Source organism: Acomys russatus, chromosome 13 (genome assembly GCF_903995435.1).
Source record: "Acomys russatus chromosome 13, mAcoRus1.1, whole genome shotgun sequence".
Classification (NCBI taxonomy): domain Eukaryota; kingdom Metazoa; phylum Chordata; class Mammalia; order Rodentia; family Muridae; genus Acomys; species Acomys russatus.
Window position 1 is genome coordinate 60,572,100 of NC_067149.1, and position 20,982 is coordinate 60,593,081.

At 40.7% G+C, this 20,982-nt stretch overlaps 1 protein-coding gene across 1 annotated transcript in view; it reads right to left on the minus strand.

Annotated features, from left to right (window-relative positions):
- Positions 1-809: 809 nt before the first annotated feature.
- Slc15a5 (solute carrier family 15 member 5) overlaps positions 810-20,982 on the minus strand; it is a 94,976-nt gene continuing 74,803 nt past the window's right edge. Inside the window, exons 8-9 of the mRNA XM_051154627.1 lie at positions 3,675-3,783; positions 810-983 (exon numbers count right to left, since the gene is read on the minus strand). Of these exons, the coding sequence (XP_051010584.1) occupies positions 836-983; positions 3,675-3,783 (257 nt within the window). The 3' untranslated portion in view covers positions 810-835. The remainder of the gene's footprint in view (positions 984-3,674; positions 3,784-20,982) is intronic.

Here is a 20,982-nt window from a genome sequence, read left to right on the forward strand (position 1 = left end):
GAAAGTCACCTGGGAGAGGAGGCTCAAAGCCAAACTTTGTCAGATACTGAGACAAACTGTGACAAAGGGATAGGGCATTGATTTTGTTCGACAATAATGATGATGATGGTGGTTGTGGCGGTGATGATGACGATAATGATATAAAGAAGGCTAGCATGGAGGCATCTGCCGGCAATTTCAGTTGTTTGGTAATCCTCAGATACATAGTTAAGTTTGAAGATGGTCTAGGCTGAATGAGACCTTGTCCCAAACCTAACAAGGCCAAATGAAACCAAACCAAACGATCTCTATTTTAGTAAGATTTCATTTAAAATTAGAAAAAAAAAAAGATAGATCTTAGTGGAATACCAAGGTCAAATACAGCAGAATTACATACGCATTTATTATCTATCTAGACTTATATTATTTATGATCACAATACCTAGAATGCAAAAGAGACTTAGTGAATGTACAGAAAGAAAAAAAAATGGAAACATAGTGCTTCTTAGCTTCTAATGACATTAAAATTATAAACAAACCTTGCATGTCACTTTTAATTGCTGAACCACTGTAAAGGTCACACAATATGGTTGATATACTGACTCGAGAATGATTGTTTTCTGGTCATAGAGTAATCATCAAGACTTTGACATCACTTTATTAGCTCTAGAGCAAAGTACATCATTAAAATCATAATAGTTTATTAGAAGGGTCATAATTGTTCTCTGTAAAGTACATAGGAAGCATTCATAGTCACTTTCCTTTATGTTGACTTTCCCAGGCAAGTGTATAAAGTCTTCAACTAAAGAAGAAAATAATGAATAGTGGCGCTTGCAAGAAAAAGTCAAACCTAGTTTCAGAGGGCTGTCTCCCAAAGATCAATACTTGAAGCTGTTTTCTGTGTACTGCCATAAAATTTCAGAGACTTTTCAGAGAGGAGAAGGGTTTCTTCACAATTACTTCCATGGATGTGCTGGGCATTAAAATGATTTAGATTATAATACCTAAAAAAGAAAGAAAGAAAGCTTTCCTTAGGAGCAGACGCAGATGACTTGACAAATCATCTGCTTTCCTTCCGTGCTTGCCTACCTTTTATGATGGGCTCATAGACGCTGGCACTGCTGTGGTCATTATTTAAGAGGTTCACCAGGGCAGTATATGCACAAGGATGCAGAGTTCTGTGTAGTGTATAAGGGCCGTTAGCTGGTGCTCTCTTATTATTGGTCTCGCCATGTGGCCGAAGCTCTCTCAGGACTCTGTAGTTCAGGCTTGTGCAAACTGGGGCAATCCTCTTGTCCCAGCCCCTTAAATGCTGGGATTGAAGGACATGCACACCACAGTGCAGGAGCAGACTGGTGCTTTTTTACAACCACCCGAGTCTCATCTGAACAGTCCATGAGAAAGACCCTTAGATTATATTGGTAGTGGCTCCCATGGCTGCTTGGACTCTAAGGGCTGATCAGATGTGCTATGAATTGTACTGTACTGTGCCAGATGTACCATGAATTTGATGCTGAGTCCACTGTCAAAGAAGGATGCCATGGCCACATGTTAAAATGTCCACTGTCCACCGCTAACATCAGAGCAGCTTACCTTTTCTGAGTATCTTCTCAGATCACAGTACTTTAGGAAGGAGGTTACTCCCATTTTACAGGCTAGAAAACTGATGTTCAAAGTCCTAATGGCTTATAGGAGACTTGAACTGAATTAGACTTATTTCTGAATCAAACCTGCCTTACTGCTTAGCCCCTCATCTTTGCTTGCTCTAATCTCTGCTGTGGACATTTTTATTCTTACCTCTTTCCGTTCACCCACATCAAGCTCTCACTCAATCATTGTAGACATTCAATTTTAGATTTTTGATATTTTAGATTGGACACTGGTCTCAGCCCTCTTTGTACTAATGAAATTCCTTGGTTCAAATTGTCTCTTTGGTTCCTGGAATGGTGCTTATCAGGTTGGCTGGATGCATGCATGGCGAGCTGATAAATTCAGATTCCCAGGTAAGACTTGAATTCAATCGTACTCATGGTCAACTAGACCATATCTCAGCATAAGGACAAGGGAAGAATAAAGCAGAAGAAATGGGTATATAAGACCAAATTGGTAGGCACTTTTAGTATTGCTAATACGTTTGAGCATTGACTCGATTTGAAGTAATCTTGGGATGCGATTATAGGTGGAGAAACTAGAGCCTAGCTAGGTTAAGGAGTGTGTTGTTCTTGTTGTTTATATTGCACAGTGGAAGAGAACTCAACATCTCAGACTCTGGAGACAGCTTCTATAAGGGACCAAAGCAAATTCTTATGGAAAGATTGGGAATTAAAACAAGGAAGAGGCAGCACAGGGCTATATAAATTGACAGATGGACTCAGCATCCAGGAGTGGGGACAGTGGCTGGAGGAAGGAGCACATATCTTCAGCTTCTGTTTCCATGACAGAATCTGTTTTGCTACAAAACTGAGAAAAATCCCTGTTGGACTTTTCTGTAAGACTCCCTGACTTTTCTAGCTTTATTTGTAATCTGAGGGCCTGGCATTTAGATAGATTACATATTGTGGGAGAGAGGGAGAATTGTGTGCTGCATAGGGTAAGAAATACTCATGCTTGAGGGGCTGTGCAAGTTTTAGGTCTGATGACCATCCATCTTTTAGTGTCTCCTATAATGGCCCATCAGCTCAGGGAACTCAGGGCCGTAGATAACACTGAGCATCTGTTGATTTTTGACTCTGAGAACTTCTGGCTTGCTGCACCCATCTGTCACCTGGGTGCTGATCCAAAAGACATTTGGTAGAATAATAATAATAATAAAAAACTGATTTGGGCAAAGGAGAAGTGACAATGTATGGTGCTATTTGTGGGGCAGGTGAGGGCAATGACACTTTAGTTCCTGTGATGTAACACACATGGAGACTCACTCTTTACAGAATACCCTCGCTAAAACCCAGCTGTTGGTACACTGTCATAGTTTACATGTGTAAAGACTCCAACAGGTTAGACAGTTTACTCTCTGTGTATAGCTAGAATTTGTCAGAAAGAGGGGGGTGGTGGTGGAGGAGAGAGAGGGGCAGGGCAGTCATGGATAGATGGAAAGCAGATGATACAGAGGGCCTTGACTCATGGAGCTTTTTTTTTTTTTTTTTTTTTAGCAAATAGACATTGAATGGATGAAAAATATTTCCATGATTAGATAGTGTTTTACATTTGTTAGTTGTAAGACAAGTAAGGCTGTGCACAAGGAAAAGGCTATTACATTATTTTGACTGCTTAGGTGAGTCTCTAAGGGACTGCCGTCTATTGACCTTGAAATGGCTTCTGCTGATTTAAAGGTTTGAATGAAACCCAGATCTCTAGGGCCATTGATTGAGTTCTTAGCTGTTTGCTTAGTGATAGTTGTTTGCAGTGGTAATGACCTATCCATATGGCTACCTGTAACTCTAAAGTAGTGCTGTAGTCGACAAGAAAAACCATGTTGGCGTCATAGCACGCTTTCCAATGGAATAAAGCATCTACTTATAATGAGAACTGGTGGGAAAGGGAAGTCTAAAGGGAGATTTTTTGCTCAGAATAGTCCCTTATGTTCCTGCAGGATATTAATTTGCCTCGTCATGGCGTCTGGGATTCTGTTGGCTCACTCATGAGTCTCAACCCAATATTTCATGGAGTCAGAAGTTGTCTTTTTCCCACACACTTACCTCTGTGAAGCTCTCCAAAGTCCCAGGATGTTCAGCAGCGTCAAGGATGCCAGGATGAAGAAGAAGCTTTCTAAATTGCCTTTGTTTAATGTGTTTGGAAACCAATTGCCTGTTTGGAGCAAAGGTGTAATTGTTACTCAGCTGCAGAGTTGTAAGTTTCTGTGAATATTTTATTATCCCGCAGCTCATAGAGCATTATCCGCCTCAGTAATATTACCAGTGTAAGAAAGCTCATTTGAAACGTCATTGTCAAAAGTTCATTTAATTTTGGAATGATTAAAAAATGATAAGCAACACACCCAAAAATGTCAGGCTTAAAAAGCAGCAAACCCTTTCCCTGGGTTGTAAGGGTAATCTTGATTGTGACAGTAATTTGCCTCATCTGTGCTTGCCTCATTTAGTCTCCTATCTCTGTGTTTAGTTCTGTGCCTAACATATGGAATAAATACACCTTGAGTGACTGAAAACTATTTTCTATGATCCCTTTGTCTTCTGCATATTTTAATTTCAAGACCAATCAGATGACACACGTGGAGGAGGCATACCATTTTAGCAAAGCAATGAGTCCAAGCTTCTATTAAGATCATGATACTGTACCTGTTGGATGCATACCATTAACCTTTGACTGATGCAGTGATTTCTTTGGTCCCCATGAATAATTACTCCAGTTCAAAAACTCAATAAAGGATATTCACTTCCTTTTAGTGTCCATTTCTGAGTATTTATAATATTTTTCAGGATTGAAGATAATTATTTTGCTATTGTTTTGACTTTTGTTCTTGGTCTTTGCTATAATGTTTCCTCTTTCTGTATCCAAGTAAATCTTTATTCATTGTATGTTTTTTGCATCTGTGTATTTGTGTACATTTTTCTATGCGTTCTGTGCAGACACATGCATGCAGTCTATGTATAATGGATGTCATGGGATAGCCTTGAGAGCTAGTCTTTTTCCTTTCTTTCTTTCTTTCTTTCTTTCTTTCTTTCTTTCTTTCTTTCTTTCTTTCTTTCTTTCTTTCTTTTCTGAGACAGGGCTCCTCTGTGTAATAGTTCTGGTTGTCCTGTAGTCTCTTTGTAGACCAGGCTGGCCTTGAGTTCACAGAGATCTGTCTGCCTCTGCCTCCTGAGTGCTGGGATTAAAGGCGTGAGCCACCAAGCCTAGCTTTGAGTGTCAGTCTTTACGCCTCTTCCAGCTGTTGTTCGAAACAGTGTCTTATTGGCCTGGAACCCTGCCATGTGGGCTTGGCTAGGCCTGGAGTTTCCAGTGGTCTGCCTGTCTCTGCCTCATGCACCACAACCATGCCTGCCTTTTGGTGTAGGGCACATGCTTCACCAAGTGAGTCATCCCCCAGCCCTCCTCAATGGACTTTGATATATAACTAATCAGCATACTAGATGAAATATATGTGTTATAAATGTAACACCCAATTTTAGTCAACGCTCAAAAGCCAGGAATGTTGTGTAGTATTGTGGAGTGTTTGAAAGGAAAATTCGTCTTTACAGGAAAGGTCCGGCAGCAGTTCTGAGTGGCTAGAAAATCCGACACTGTTTGGTGTTAAAAAGCCCATTCTCCTTGAATGGCTGAATGCTAGCGTCTGGGTATCCCCTGCCATCATAGAGACACAGCTTCTAAGGCGTTAGTGATGAGGGTCTGGGATTATAGCAATCTATGTCTGTGCTGAAAGCCTTGACCCTCAGTGCTGTGCTTTGCACATCCCACAGGGTGCTTCTGTAGCTAGAAGGACTCTCTTAGCCTCTTCCTGGAAAGTACACGCTTTCGAGTCAGATTTGAATTAAAATTTAGGTTGATGTCCTAAGACAGCTGTGATTAATTGTGCCATTTCCTACTTAACCTCTCCATTTCCCCTCTTTCCCTCCCTCCCTCCCTCCCTGCCTGCCCCCCTCCCTGCCTTTCCATTTTCTAAAAAAGACTATCTTACAAAACATATCCCAGTCCTTTGGTGCTTATACTCTGTTCTGCCCTGTCTCTCATGGTGTTTCCTGAGCCTTAGGTATAGAGATTATGTTGTAAACGTTTTCATTGGACCTGGGAACGCAGTCAGTTGATCTCTGCCTTTTGACCAGCTGTGGCATTTTGGAATGATCTCAGTTTACCGAAAACCAACCATAAAGAAGACATGCAGTTGAGAGCTGCGGGGGGGTGGGAGGGGGTGGACTTGGGAAGAGTTGAGGTAAAGAAGGGGGTAGTGAATATGATGAATTTGTGTTATATGGAATTAATAAAAATAAATTTGAAAGGATTATTCACAACAAAAGCAGTTTGTCACTAATAAAACTGTTAGAAAAAAAAAATGAAGCCATTCTTCCGTCATTTGACTTCCCAGTGGAACATGTTAATGCCCCAACCATGAAATTACCTTGTGTCCTTCTTGAGCCCCATAAATAAAAGCTGATGCTGATCTGGAACACACCTGAAGACCCAGTGCTTATAAGGCTGAGACAGCAGGCTCACTAGGAGTCTGAGGCCAGTCTGGGATACAGCGCCAGATGCTATCTTAAAAGAAAAATATTGGTACTGAGTTGAGAGGTGTTTTACGGATTCTACTTCCCCATTTAATTAATCTATTATTATTATTTAGATTGTGCGTATGTGTGTGTGGGTGTTTTGTGCACATGTATATCTGTGTGCCATGTGCATTCAGCACTCTAGAGTGCCAGAAGAGGGCATTAGATCTGCCTGGGACTAGAGTTACAGATGGATGAGCTGCCATATGGGTTCTGGGAATTCAGGTCCTCTAGAAGAGCAGCTAGTGTTCTTAGCCACTAAGCCATCTCTCTAGACTTTCCTTATCTTTTTAATTTGTGCCTGGTTCAGTTTCTATATTGACGTGATGATGCATCCATATGGTATTTAAATGAGTGGCCACACCAAGTATTTTCCTGCATATCTATGAATGAGTACAGTAGCCTCATTTCTCTCTCCTTTTTCTGCATTTCTGTATCTGTCTGTCTGTCTCACCTAGCCCCTACTCTTTATTCTTGTGCATGTGTGGGGACTAAATACACAACTGTATTTGAATGCGGGAGTTGGAGTGTAGGTCAAGAAAAGGTGAGCTAACGTCCCACTTATTTTCAGAAAGAACTAAGCTACCCTACGAAGCCCATTTACACAGTGCTATTTTCTTTTTCTCTTGAGTTAATATCCCAATCATATTTTTGTCCTTTCTATTTCACTCCACCACCTCGTATGTCATGTGATTATACCATTTTATCATTGCGTTACCCTAGCTGGAGTAAGAGGTTTGCACGGAGTGCATGAAGCCTGAGAATTAACATGACATTAATTCTTCTTGGAGCATGAATTTCAGTCCATAATAAGTAATTGAAAAGACTATCTTTATATTATAACAAAGTCAAATGAGGGAGGAGAATATAAATTCTGAAATATCTTTAGAGGTAAAACATCATATTTCTAAGAGATTTTGCAATTACAGCAAATACCAGCCTTTCGGGAGACAGCACCAAGTCCCCTGGGCATGGCAGTACACTTCCATCTGTCATTGGGGACACAGCGGGCATGGATAGAAATCGCTGTGACTTGGTATATAGGAATGTGGGGGTGCCAGATGGAGGACACAATACCAGGAGGCTAGATGAAGTAAGCAGAAATGTCAAGCTATCCCTAAACATTTTGTAAGTGGGGTTACTTAAAAATAAAATATCAGATTGCCACATTACCTGCTCTAATTCCTAATTCTTATCTGTCTGTGTCTATCTATCTATCTATCTATCTATCTATCTATCTATCTATCTATCTATCTATCTATTATCTTGTTCTGGAGATTGAATTTAGTGCTTTGCACATGCTAAGTAGGTTCCATACAATGAACCTAGGCCCTTAGGCTGTTTTTTGTTTTGTTTTCTTTTTTAATTTTGAGGTTCTCATAAAGTTTCTAGGCTAGTCTAGAACTCACTGTATGGTCCTCACGGTCCTTCAATGTGTCCTTCTGCCTTGTCCTCTATGGGCAGCTGGCACCGGAAACTCAGTTTTCCTATGTGCTCTTTTTAACATTCCAGATAAAGCTGGCTTTTGTGGTGAGCATTACGATAAACAGAGCCCTTGCCTGCATTGGAAGCTTGGGACAATGTCAAGCCTCAGGTTGGACAGAGTCTTCCTAAGAGCTAAAGGTTGCTTTGTTTAGTACTTGTCTTTCAACAGTGGGAGGCTTATTGAGTGTAAGGAGTACAAAGTGCCTGGGCTCAAGGCAGACTTTCAAAGTCCAATCTCATCTTCACCTCTGAACATTTTTTGTCATTAAGCAAATAAGTGGGAGCCTTTAGCCTCAGTTTCTCCACTCAAGAATGATGACACCAATCATCTTCTCACCGTGCTCTTACAAGAATCAAAGAGACAATGGCTGTAAAGAGTCGGGGTACAAAAAGGTCTTCCATACACATCAGACCGTCACCTCCCCTGCCCCTTCGAGAGATAGCTCTCACACAGAAATCAGGTACCCTGCACTTGATTTGGAGCTTGTTTCCTGTCAGTTATTTCTTCATGTTCTATGAGCCCCCACCGCCTTTTTTTTTTTAAATCATTATCTCAGGACCGGCTGTAAAATGTTCCATTTAACATAGTCAGTTGACTCAGCTCTTAGCGCTATAACTTTATTTTAGTAGCTTATAAACTTTTATTGTCGTAATTCACATTTGGGCCATTTTTCATCTGACATTTCTAGGAGCTGATGGACGCCAGGAGCATCCTTGCAAAAGGAGACAAAGTGGAGGCTTTAGGTCAAGGAGGGTAAGGAAGCAGCTCCAGCATGCAGCTTGGGAGACCGGAGGAGGATTGCTGTGAGAGTCTGATGGCTTCGTTGTAACAGAGAACCCTAGGGACTTGCTTTAGTAATGTATCAAGCTGGTTAGTAGGAGGTGCTGCACCGTGGAAGTAAGAAAACCTTCAAAATATTTGTCATTGTTCAGCATCTCCCTAGACAGCACTTGCTCACCTCAGTTTATTTGCTCATTGAAATCAATTTTAAAGAAAAAAATTGGGTACAGTTGTTCGGGAGTACTGGACTCCATACACACGCATTGCACTGTTGCGGCTTATCTAAAGTTGTTGTGGCCAATTCAGAGACAACCGGAGCACAGCCTCCCGTGGAGAGTTCCTCTACTTACCCTGCAGTTCCCCTACTTATGGCCTGGGTAGGAAGGTGACACACCACTCAGCGGCCAGCTCTTCCTGTGTTCTGACTGGAGCACACTGATTGTCCGTGTTGACTCCAGATGTAATTTCTACCATTGTCGCTCAACAGATGACTTCAAACACCCCTGGGTGGCTGTCTTTGAAATAGCTTGTCTCAGGTTGTTCCCCAAACCCCTCATTCACACAAAGCCCCTACCCCAAATCTGAGACTCATTTTCAAGATAACATGAGGTCCTTGGAATAATGTTCAGGAAATATAAAGCTTTGAAACCTGAACGAGAAACATATACTTGTACTCCGAAACAACAGAACTCCTAATAAGACAGAAAAACACTTATTTCTCTCCAGCAATAGGCACTGTATCCTAAGTAGCAAAATTTCATTTTTTGCCTTGTGTTTGGGTCTCACAGGCCCCAAAGGCTGATCCACATATTTTCTGGCTCCTGTTAGACATGTTCCCCACCCACGAGAAAAGCATAAGTGCGTTGATGACTGGCTTTTGGATTGGATGAATAGCTACATTTGGCCCTAGGCTCAGCCCAACAGATTCCACTTTCCTACCCATGATCGAGGCAATGTCAAGAAACCGACCATAGCCTCCTTCAGAAGCCAGAGGCCACCATACCTCTTTGCTGCTCCTAAGCTTGAACCCACAGACTAACATGTTCAAGCTGTTCTTGAGCACAATCCCATCCTCACATGACCTTGCCGTGTCTGTCAAGCTGGGTCCTCTCCTCCCAGGTTGTGAGTACAAGAGACTGAAAAACCACTGCATTACCATAGGCACAGTGTCAAGTGTTTTATTTATAGCCACCGTATTCTATTTTGAGAACAGTGGGAAGTCTTTTCTTTATCAATGGAATAAATAGAAGGTACTAGAATGAGCTGCAACCACAGAAATCAAGGCCACTTTGAGACATAATATGAAACTCTTTAACATAATTATTGAATTACTGGTACTCTCTCTACCACCTCCCTCCCTCGTTTCCCCCTTCCTCCTTTCCATATGTCCTCTCTTCCCATTGGTCCTTCCTTCCTTCCTTCCTTCCTTCTTTCCTTCCTTCCTTCTTTCCTATTGTCCTTCCTGTGTTGGTTAGTTTCTGTCAACTTGATACAAATGAGAGTCATCTGGCAAGAGGGGATATCAACCGAGGAATTGTTTCCTGTGGGCTTGGCTGTGAGGCATTCTCTCTCTCTCTCTCTCTCTCTCTCTCTCTCTCTCTCTCTCTCTCTCTCTCTCTCTCTCTCTGTCTCTCTCTCTCTCTGTCTTTCTCTGTCTCTCTGTCTCTCTCTCTGTCTCTCTCCTCTCTTCCTTCCTTCTTCTCTCTTTTTTTCTTTGCTTTATATCATGATTGTAGCTCCCATCCTCTCCTCCTAGGTCCCTGTCACATACCCCTGCCGCATTCTCCCTTCTCCTTCTCAGACAAGGGGGGCATCTTCCATGGGTACCAACCTGCCCTGGCACATTAAGTCATTACAGGACTAGGTGCATCCCCTCCCACTGAGGCCAGGAAATGCATCCCAGTTAGGTGAATGGGATCCAAAGGCAGACAACAGTCAGAGAGAGTGCTAGTACCAGTTGTTGGGGGACCCACATGAAGACCAAGCTGTGCAACTGCTATACATGTGCAGGAGGCCTAGGACCAGTACTTGCATGCTCTTTGGTTGATGGTTCAGTCATTGTGAGCCCTAATATGCCTAAGTTAGTTGACTCTGTAGATCTTCCTGTGGAGTTCTTGACCCCTCTGATTCCCTCAATAGTCCCCCCAGCTCTTCCATAGGACTGCCTGACCTCTGTCTAATGTTTGGCTGTGGGTCTCTACATATGCTTCCGTCAGGTGCTAGGTGAAGGCTCTCAGTGAGTTATGCTAGGGTCCTGTCTGCAAGGATAGAGGAGTAACATTAATAGTGTCATGGATTGGTTCTCTCCCATGATGTGAGTCTTTAGTAGGGGAAGTCTTTGATTGGCCATTCCCTCAATCTTTGCTCCATCTTTGTTCCTGCACATGTTGTAGGCAGAGCAAATTTTGGGTCAAAGATTTTGTGGGTAGGTTGGTGTGCTTATCCTTCCACTGGAAGTCCTGTCTGGTTATAGGAGGTGGTCACTTCAGGCTCCATTTCTCCTGCTACTAGGAGTCTCAGCAAGGGTAACACCCATAGAATTCCTAGGGGGACCCCCCTATCCCAGGTCTCTGGCAAGTCCCAGAGATGTCTCCCATCTCCAATTTCTGTTTTCTCACCTAGCCCTCTCTCTGATGCTGTCCCTATTCCTAATTCCCAACATTCCTCCCATCCCCATCCTCCTTTGGATACAGTTACCTCTATCTATCCACTCTCAACGCCTATTTTACTTTCCTCTCTGAGTGAGATTCAAGCATCTTCCCTCAGGTCCTCCTTGTTACTGAGCTTCTTTGGGCCTATGAACTGTAGCATGGTCATCCTGTACTTTATGGCTAATATCCACTTATAAGTGAGTACATACCATGCGTTTCTTTTTGAGTTTGAGTTACCTCACTCAGGATAATATTTTGTAGTTTGCAATTTTTTAAAATTTTAATTTAATTAAAAATTGGCTTTAATAGCTGATTAGTATTTCATTATGTAAATGCACCACATTTTCTTTATCCATTCTTTGGTTGAGGGACATCTAGGTTGTTTCCAGTATCTGGCTATTACGAAGTTTCTATAACCATCGTTGAGCCACGTGTCCTTGTGGTATGGTGGAGCATCTTTTGGGAGCATCTTTTGCCCAGGAGTGGCATAGCTGGGTCTTGAGGTAGAACTATTCCCAATTTTCCGAGAAAGTGCCAGAATGATTTCCAAAGTGGTTGTACAAGTTTGCACTCCCACGAACAATGGAGGAGCATTTCTCTTTTTCCACATCCGCACCAGCATGCGCTGTCAGCTGAGTGTTTGATCTTAGCCATCTGAGAGGTGTAATATGGAATCTTAGAGTAATTTTTATTTGCATTTCCCTGATGACTAGGATGTTGGACATTTATTTAAGTGCTTCTCTGCCATTCAATATTCCTCTATTGGGAATTCTATGTTTAGCTTTGTATCTCATTTTTAAATCGTGTTATATGGTTTGTTGGTGTTTAATTTCTTGAGTTTGTTATATATTTTGGACATTAGCCCTATGTCAGATGTAGAGTTGGTGAAGATCTTTTCCTACTCTGTAGGCTGCCATTTTGTTCTATTGACACTGTCCTTTGCCTTACAGAAGCTTTTCAGTTCCATGAAGTCCCATTTATTAATTGTAGATCTTAGTGCTTGAGCTGTCGGTGTTCTGTTCCGGAAGTTGTCTCTTGTGCCAATGAGTTCAAGGCTCTTCCTCACTTCTTTCTTCTAACAGGTTCAATGCGTCTAGTTTTCAGATTTATAGTTTTTGATCCACTTGTACTTGAGTTTTGTGCAAGTTGATAGATATAGATCTGTTTGCATTCTTCTACATGTAGGCATCCAGTTAGACCAGCACCATTTGTTGAAGATGTTATCTTTTTTCCATTGTATGGTTTTTGGCTTCTTTGTCAAAAATCAAGTGTTCATAGGTGTGTGGGCTTATTTCTGCAACTTTGACTTCATTGCATTGATCATGCAGTCTGTCTCTATGCCAAATACTATACAGGTTTTTAAAAATTACTGTTCTTTGAAGTATAGCTTGAAATCAGGGATGGTGATACCCCAAAAGTTCTTTTATTGTACAGGATTGTTTTAGCTATTCTGGGCTTGTTGTTTTTCCATATGAAGTTGAGAATTGGTTACTCTTTCCAAGTCTGTAAAGAATTGTGTTGATATTTTGATGGGAATTGCATTTAGTCTGTGGATTTCTTTTGGTGAGATGGGCATTTTTACTATTTTAATCCTACTGATCCATGACCATTGAAGAACATTCCATCTTCTGATATCTTCTTCAATTTCTTTCTTCAGAGATATTAAGTTCTTATCATACAGGCCTTTACCTTGCTTGGTTAGAATTACACCAAGATATTTTATGTTATTTGTGGCTATTGTGAAGGGTGTTCTTTCCCTAATTCTTTCTCAGCCCATTTGTCATTTGTATACAGGACGGCTTCTGAGTTTTTAAATTTTATTTTGTATTCAGTCACTTTGCTGATACAAACAAGTGATAAACACCACGCTGGTGTTCATCAGCTGCAGTAATTCTCTGGTAGAATTTTTTTGGGTCACTTATGTATGCTATCATATCATCTGTGAATAGTGATACTTTGGCTTCTTCTTTTCCAATTTGTATCCCCTTGATCTCCTTTAGTTGTTTAATTGCTCTAGCTAGGACTGCAAGCACTATATTGAAGGGATGAGGAGAAAGTGGGCAGCTGTGAGGTATTTTCTTAATTACTAATTCACGTAAGAGGACCCAGCCCACTCAGGGTAGTGCCAGCTCTGGGCTGCATGTCCTGGACCGTTTAATAAAAGTAAATGAACCAACATGGCAAGGCAGTAAGCATAACTTTCTCATGGTCTCCACTTCAGTCCCTGCCCCCAGGGTTCCTGCATTGGCTTCCCTCACTGATGCAGTATGAACTGAAAGCTGAAACAAACCCTTTCCTCCCCCAAGCTGTTTTTGGTTACTGTTTAATCACAGCAACAGTGAAGTGAACCCACTGTTGGAAAGACAAGGTGCTTTTCAGTACTAAGTACTAATACCACAACCGTGCTATTCAGTACTAAGTTGTCTGTTTCTGAGCTACACCGAGAAGAACAAACCCATAACCCACAGGACAAGACTAAATGGGATGGAGCACATGAAAGGTACCTGGCATCCAGGCAGTGCCATCTCCTGAAGTCTGGGTGGTCCACATCTCCATGTGTGCTGCAATCTATAGACTAGAGCTATCCCTTCTTATCAGAATGGGGTTTGGGTACTCAAGAATGGTGCACATAGGGGGTCTCCCTTCAGCCTAGAAGCTAGTTCCTTGCAGTATCTTGGGTTTTAGGGGAGTGCACTTTAACTATAGACTCTAGCAAAGATGTTCTCACAGATGCCCAACTGGTAAACCATCTGTCCCCATAAAGCTCTTGTTTTGAAGATAAGTAGATAGAAAAAGGAGGGCCAATATGGAAGAGAAGCACAGATACAATAAGGATTATGACTGCTCTTTACAAGAGACAGAATGTAAAAGCTTAAAATGAAAATTATGTCAATAAAAGCAAGGAAGCTATTAGAATAAGTGAAACGAAAAACATTGATTTGCAGTAAAGATGGATTCAAAGGGAAAACTACCAGGGGGACTTGGTGGGACTGTTTGCACTGATATAGAGCACACTGTGGGCTGGGAGAAGACTCAGTGGATAAAATGTTTGCAGTGTAATCATCCAAATCCTAGCTCCCAGCATATGTGAAAAGCTGGGTGTAGTCATGGACATCATGACCCGGACAGGAGAAGCCCAGAAGCCTTTGGCCACCCAGCCTTGTGCCTTTAGTACAGAACAAGGAGCTCTGCCTTGATGTCGGACCAGGGCCATGTTACTGATAAGGTCTAATAAATATTGAAATGTATTTTACTAAAGGAATATACCAGTTGTAGGACTAAAAACAATAGAAAAGCAGACCTCACACTCAAGATGCGTCTCTCAAATAGACAACAGGCTCACGCAAGTCAAACCTAGAGGCACAGAATAGTGACAGAGAGCACAGAACACCCCATCTATAAACTTAGGCTTACGAATGTTACCTCGATGGTGACACTTTTCATGTCATCCATGTTTTCACTAGTAATATAAAAATGAAAGCAAATGAACTAAGCATGCAAAATTAAAATTAGAGAATGAATAAAACAATTCTTTCTAGAAGGGGTTAGGTAAAGATGAAAACAAGAAGTTGATGTAGCAAAAATATGTGGGTTTAATAGTTCTAAAAGCTGATGACTGGTGAAGGAGAGCATAAGAAACTAGACAGGACTGGCAACCCTATCAGGACCTGTAACAGAGATGCAAAGAGCACAGGAATGGCTAGTGGTACCCAAGTGTGCTCTGTTGATGTCAGAACTCTTGTGGAGACAGGGGGATGACTTTATAAAGTCTTAAGGAGAAAAGAGAATTGTTAATGGCCACCAGCAATGAGATAAGGCTAAAAAGAATAAGATTTAAGAGAGACACTAAAGTCTCCATCACAATTTCAAGATGTTTTTCACAAAAATTGGGAAGACAAATGTCCTAAAATTAGTATGGAATGAAAAAAGACCTTCAGTAGCTAACACAATCTTAAGTACAAAGAAGATAGTGCTATAAAGTACAATACCTAATTTTAAAACATGCTATGAAGCTATAGGAAACAAAACATAATGGTACTGTCATATAAGTAGATACAAAAGATAAAAGACCAATGAACAGAATAGAGAGTCAGAAATAAATCTACAGATTTATGATGAAATGCTTTTCAATAAAAGTGTTAAGAATACATAACAGAGAAGGGATAGTCTCATCAATAAGTGCCGAGGAACTAAATAACAATACACAGAAGAATGAAGTCAGACTTAGGTCATACTGAAAAATCAGGTCAAAAGGAGCAAAGGCTTAAACAGTCGTTTTCAAGTCATGAAACGAATAGAAGAAAATGTAAGAGAGAAACTCCATGAAACACTTAAAAACATAAAAGCAGCAAAAATAATTACCAAAATGAAGTGAAAATATGCAAACTAAAAGAAAAAACTCCACGTAATATATCGAATAAGAAATGGATATTCAGGATTTATAAGGAACCAACTAAAGAGAAAATAACTAGTTTGAAAATGAACAAAGGACCCAAAGAAACATTTTCTTCCTAAAGAAGACACAAGAGCCAACAGGGGAGCGGAGGGGGAAGAAAAAAAGAAAAAAAAATGCTCTAAGTTACTAATTACCAGAAAAGTAAAAGTTAAAAGCAAAATTAAATGTCACTCTCATGTGTGAGACTGTCTGGATAGAAAAGAAGGAAGAGCACACATGTTGGTGACGATTTGAGGAACAAGGGCTTGTCTACTGTTGGTGGGAATATAAATAGCACAGCTGTTATGGACAGCAAAATGAAGTTCATTAAAACACTAATCATAGACTTTCTGTGTGTCAGCTGGGTATGTATCCTAGGAATGGAAATTAGTAGGATGATGAAGAGATGCCTGCACTGTCCTGCTCATTGCAGTACTATTCATGATTTCTTAGAAATAAAATCCACCAAACTACCCATAATACACGAGAGAATTTGAAAAGGAATTCACAATGAAGTATTATTCAGTCTTTAAAAAGAGGAAAATTCTGTTATTAGCACCAATAGGGATGAATCTAAAGGGTATTGTACTAAATAAAATAAGCCAAGGGCAGAGAGAGATATGACCCAACCTCACATATATATGAAATCTTTCCACAAAAAATTAAATTGTCAGTGTAGAGAGTAACATGACAGTTAACAAAGGTTTTGGAGGAAAGAGAAGGCAGACGAAGGGAAGATGTCGGCCAAGAAGGAAAGATTTCAGTTTGGAAGTCTAAGCCATAGGGATGGAGTGCATAGCACTATATGGTAGTTAACAACAGAGGATTATATAGCTCAAAATTGTTAACTGTGTGGATTTGCAGTGTATTACCACAGAGATATAAGTATGGAAGAGGTTGGGCATATTGATTACTTGACTTGATCATCCTACCATGTGAACATGTAATAAAACCTCATCATATTCCATAGATGCACTCATTAGTCACTGCCAATCAAAATCAAGTTGAGGAGGCATTAGGGTCCTGACTGAACTTCCTAATGGTCACAGAAGGACTGGAGTTTCCCTCTGGGTTCACCCAGAACATAAGGGAGGGGGTCATCATGCTATCGAGCACTGTTTATTCTATGTTATTTATATGAAATTTTATACTGAATACTTATTAATTAAATATACAATAGTGATGGATCATGAGTAAAACCATAAGGCGATCTCAAGAGCTATTTAGGAATTATTCAACACAATTCAATATGATTTGCTTAAATGCTGGAAGAAAGATTGATTACTTATGACAACGCTTAGGCTTTTATAAGCTCACAAATATACATAAGATGAAAATATGACAAATCCATATTTATAGCAAGACAAAATGTGAAAGTCTTCTGGTGGTACTGCTATTCTGGAAAAGTGATGTAAAGTAAAAATGTAAAAACTGGAAATAGTAAGGTCAAAACTTTTATTTATCCAGGGGCTGGGGAGACGGCTCCATGTAAAAACTCGCACTGTGGAGTTCTGATGGCTAATCTTAACCCAGGTGAAAGGATGGAGGTGGTGGCGCATGCATATTGTCTGAGCATTCCTACCCCACAGAGAGATGGAAGGCAGAGACAGGAGAATTGGTTGAAAGCTCCCAGGCTATGCAGCCTGGAGTAAGTACGTATGCTGCACCGCAGTGGAAAATGACAAGAGACTCTTCCTTGATAAGGCCTGGACCAACTCTGCCCTCCACAAGCACCATGCACCATGCACCATGCATCTGTTCTCACTTGTTCTCTCTTTCCATTGCACACTATGCTTCAAAAATGTAAAACCACATTTATTTGAAGATGGGATGATTTTGCCGAAAAGTTAATTGGAGATTGATTGAATTATCCTTAAATTTACTGAGAAAAATTCAGAAATTTAGAGAAGATTCAAACAAAACCCATCTCACCATAGATAGCAGCAATCTCTCAGGAAGTTGTAATCAGAAAGAATGAGTCTGTTTATGACAAGCAAAAAGAAAAAAATTCTTATAGTATATTTAACACTAAATGTTTAGAATACATACAAAGAAAACAAAAGATTGCTAAACAGAATGAACAAGTATTGAATAGATTAAAAGTCTCCAAGATCCGAGGATATATTGTAATGGTACAGTGCTTGCTTAGCATGCCATAAGGCCCCAAGTGCTCCTAAGTGACTCACTGATTTTTAAAAAGTATCTTTATGCCATGTCAGTGAAACATATGTTTTCTAAAGTTTAACATAGAAACTTTACTTATCTTGTTAAAATGAAAAGGGCTGGGTAAAAGATTAAGAAAAGGTGGTTGGGGGAAAAATTGATAAAACAATTCTAAAATTCATCTATAAGTAAAAGCACCAAGAATATAACAACAAATGAACAACAAATATAGATTCAACAAATAAAGACTAATCAGGAATCAAAGATGATTAGAAACACTGGACATAAAATATATATCCTAAAATCACAACTAAAAGGAAATTAATAGGAAGCTAAGACTGAAATATACCTAAGAGGAGCGAGGACAACAGAGGTCCTGAAGCAGCTTCTACCATCAGCTTGGAACCGAACATGCCCACAACTCTATCACAAATAAGTTTACGTCACTGGTGCAAACTAGAGTCGTGGGCTCGTTTAGGCAGCTTTTCCTAACATACATTGAATAACTCTGCACAAATTGGTTATCTTAAACAAATTGTGTATTTCCTTTCAAATAAAAATGACACTCTTGTGGCTGAGGAAATGGAAAGCAATGTTCAACCATGGGATTGGGAGGTGGCACAAAGGGCAAATGTTCCTGTCACACGAGTCTGGACACCAGAATGCCAGATTCCACTCAAGGACTTCATATAAGAGAGCAGGTGTGGTGACATACATCCACAATCCTGGCGCTACTACAGGCAGAAGGGAGGCAGAGGCAGGACAGTCTCATGCAGGCTTGTAGGCCATCTAGCCTGGTGGGTGCAGCAGGGCAGATGGCCAGTGCTCAACGTGGCAGAAGGTGAGAAGTGAGTCTAGAGGGCTTTTGGTCTCCATATATGCATATGTGCATTAAAAAGAAAAAGTTCAGCCATGAAAATTCCACAGCCAAAGGTGAATACTATAATAATAATCACCATGGAAACGGCTCCATGGATTGAGAGTGTGGGTCAGTAGACCAGTTAAACAAACTCGTCTCTAAAAGCAAGATATTTCATCAAAGCTAGGAAAATCTTAGTGACGAATATGACTAAATGATAATATACATAAAGAAAATAATTAGGCTTTGCTTTACAGTTATCTCAGGAAAGCAGTAAAAATGAAACAAAAAAGTGAACAAAGGCCATAACTAAAAACTTTGTGACTAAGAAATCCAATATTAATGCCCTAAGAAATGAAAAGCTTCAACTTCATAACCCAAATAATATAAAGTAACAATGGAAGTTAATTTTTTTTGCCAGTTTGGTTGGCAAAAATCAAAATATTATGTCCACATGAAATTAATAGCTAGAGGAACGTTTTAGGTTTGGGGTTTAAATGGGTCACTGATGTGAACTGCCATTTGGCTAAGGCATTTATTAAAGGCATTGTTAATGCCATAGAGGGACAGACAGATGGCAACATGGTGAGAAAGAGGAGGGACTGGGTCCACAGGGCAGAGGAAGTGTCCTTCCCTATATAGTTTTTTGCCACGTGATTGGCAGCTGGTCCCTAGTACCTGCTTGTGCTCAGGCTGATTCCTGGGCAGAAGGAGGGAGGAAATCTGTTAGCCCGGGGCCTGGATGGAGACAACAGAATCTGGGAAAGAGAAGCCAATAGAGACATTTTACAACATGGCATGGCCCTGCCGTCATTGGAGATTGGTCTGATATATTTTGATGCTAATTAATAAAAAGCCATCCCACCTGGGCAAGGCAGATGAGATAGGTGTGGCTAACATTCCTGGGGTTAGAGAGAGACAGAGGGATCCTGGGAAGAAGAAGGAGGAGAAGAAGAAAGACCCGAGGAGAAGGGAAGAGAGGAAGGCCACCATGGGTTAGACGGACGAGAAGCAGGTAGTCGGCGTGGATGGAGATTTGGCACCGACGAAGAACATTAGCAAGTATATGGGATTATGGATGGGAGGTAGCTTGATAGAGGTTATTAGAAGCAGATGGCATGGGATTGGGACAGGTATGGGATATGTGCCCCACTATAGGAAGTACTTAGAGGATTAATGCCTGCCCTGCCCCAGGTTAACTAAGGCTATTTTAAAATACAAGTGTCAGTGTCTTCATTGATTGTCAGCTGGGCATACTGAAGTAATAATAATTATATGCCTGATAATAAACAATTATTAGGCCCTACAGATAACTTAAGAAACAGCACCTGCCTAACAGCAAGTATTATCAAACGCCATCATATCGTCACAGCCACTTGAGACAGTCTTACTTCTAGAAAATCTAAGGTCTGCAGCCTCAGTAGGGTACAATCTCATTTCTAGGATTCCATTCTCTTAAGTGATACACAAACAGGATCACTCCAGTAACATACATGACTTTGAAAACCTGGAGCTACTCCAATCATTCTGTAAGAAAGGAAAGGTATGTATGCACACTCCAAAATCTGTGAAACAGCCTATCCAAACTGTTCATTTTTTCCTTCATTTTTGATTCTGTGACTGCAAATGACATAGATACTCACAGTAATATTTACGGGAAATTGAAAAGATGGGCCTTGCATGCCTATGTTGATTGGGCAGTGAGTAGAGTCTCTAATCCCATTTTCTGACTATGTACACAAACAAACTTTAGTACCTCCTTACGTGCACAAGTAGAAAACTATTAGAAGAAAATTTACATGAATAATTCATTAACTTTAGTTGTAAAGCATTCTGTTTCCTGTGTGTGTGGGAGAGTACCCACAGGGATCAGAAGAGAGTGGCAGATCCCCTGGAGCTGGAGTCATAGGTACATGTGACATGTGCTGAGAACTAAGCACTGATGCCCAGATGAGTATTAAGTGTTCTTAACTGCCAAGCCACCTGTCTAGCTTTGTTATTCCTCGTCTTCTCAGACTCAACCATCTACCTCCTTTATAAGTGGATTTACTTATACTTAGACTCCTTTTACTTTTTACAGGAAAACTGAACTTCTCAAAACCATTTGTGACTAATAGAATGATCGAGTGCTGGGTTTTCACCACCTGCACCCCTCCGCCATCAGGTCACTGGCAGCCTTGAAAGTGCATCTTGGGTGTCTGCTCAAACTATTGCACTAACCATGGACAATACAAGTAGTAAACATCGAACCCCTACTCTGATCTAGGCAATGGACAGGACATTCTCCACAGTTACGTGGAGAGCAGACACTAACTCTGACAAGAAGTCTGGTGCCCCATATTTGATGACCTCCCTTTGATGGGGAGGCCTGATGGCACTCAAAGAAAGAATAGGCAGACTACCAAGATGAG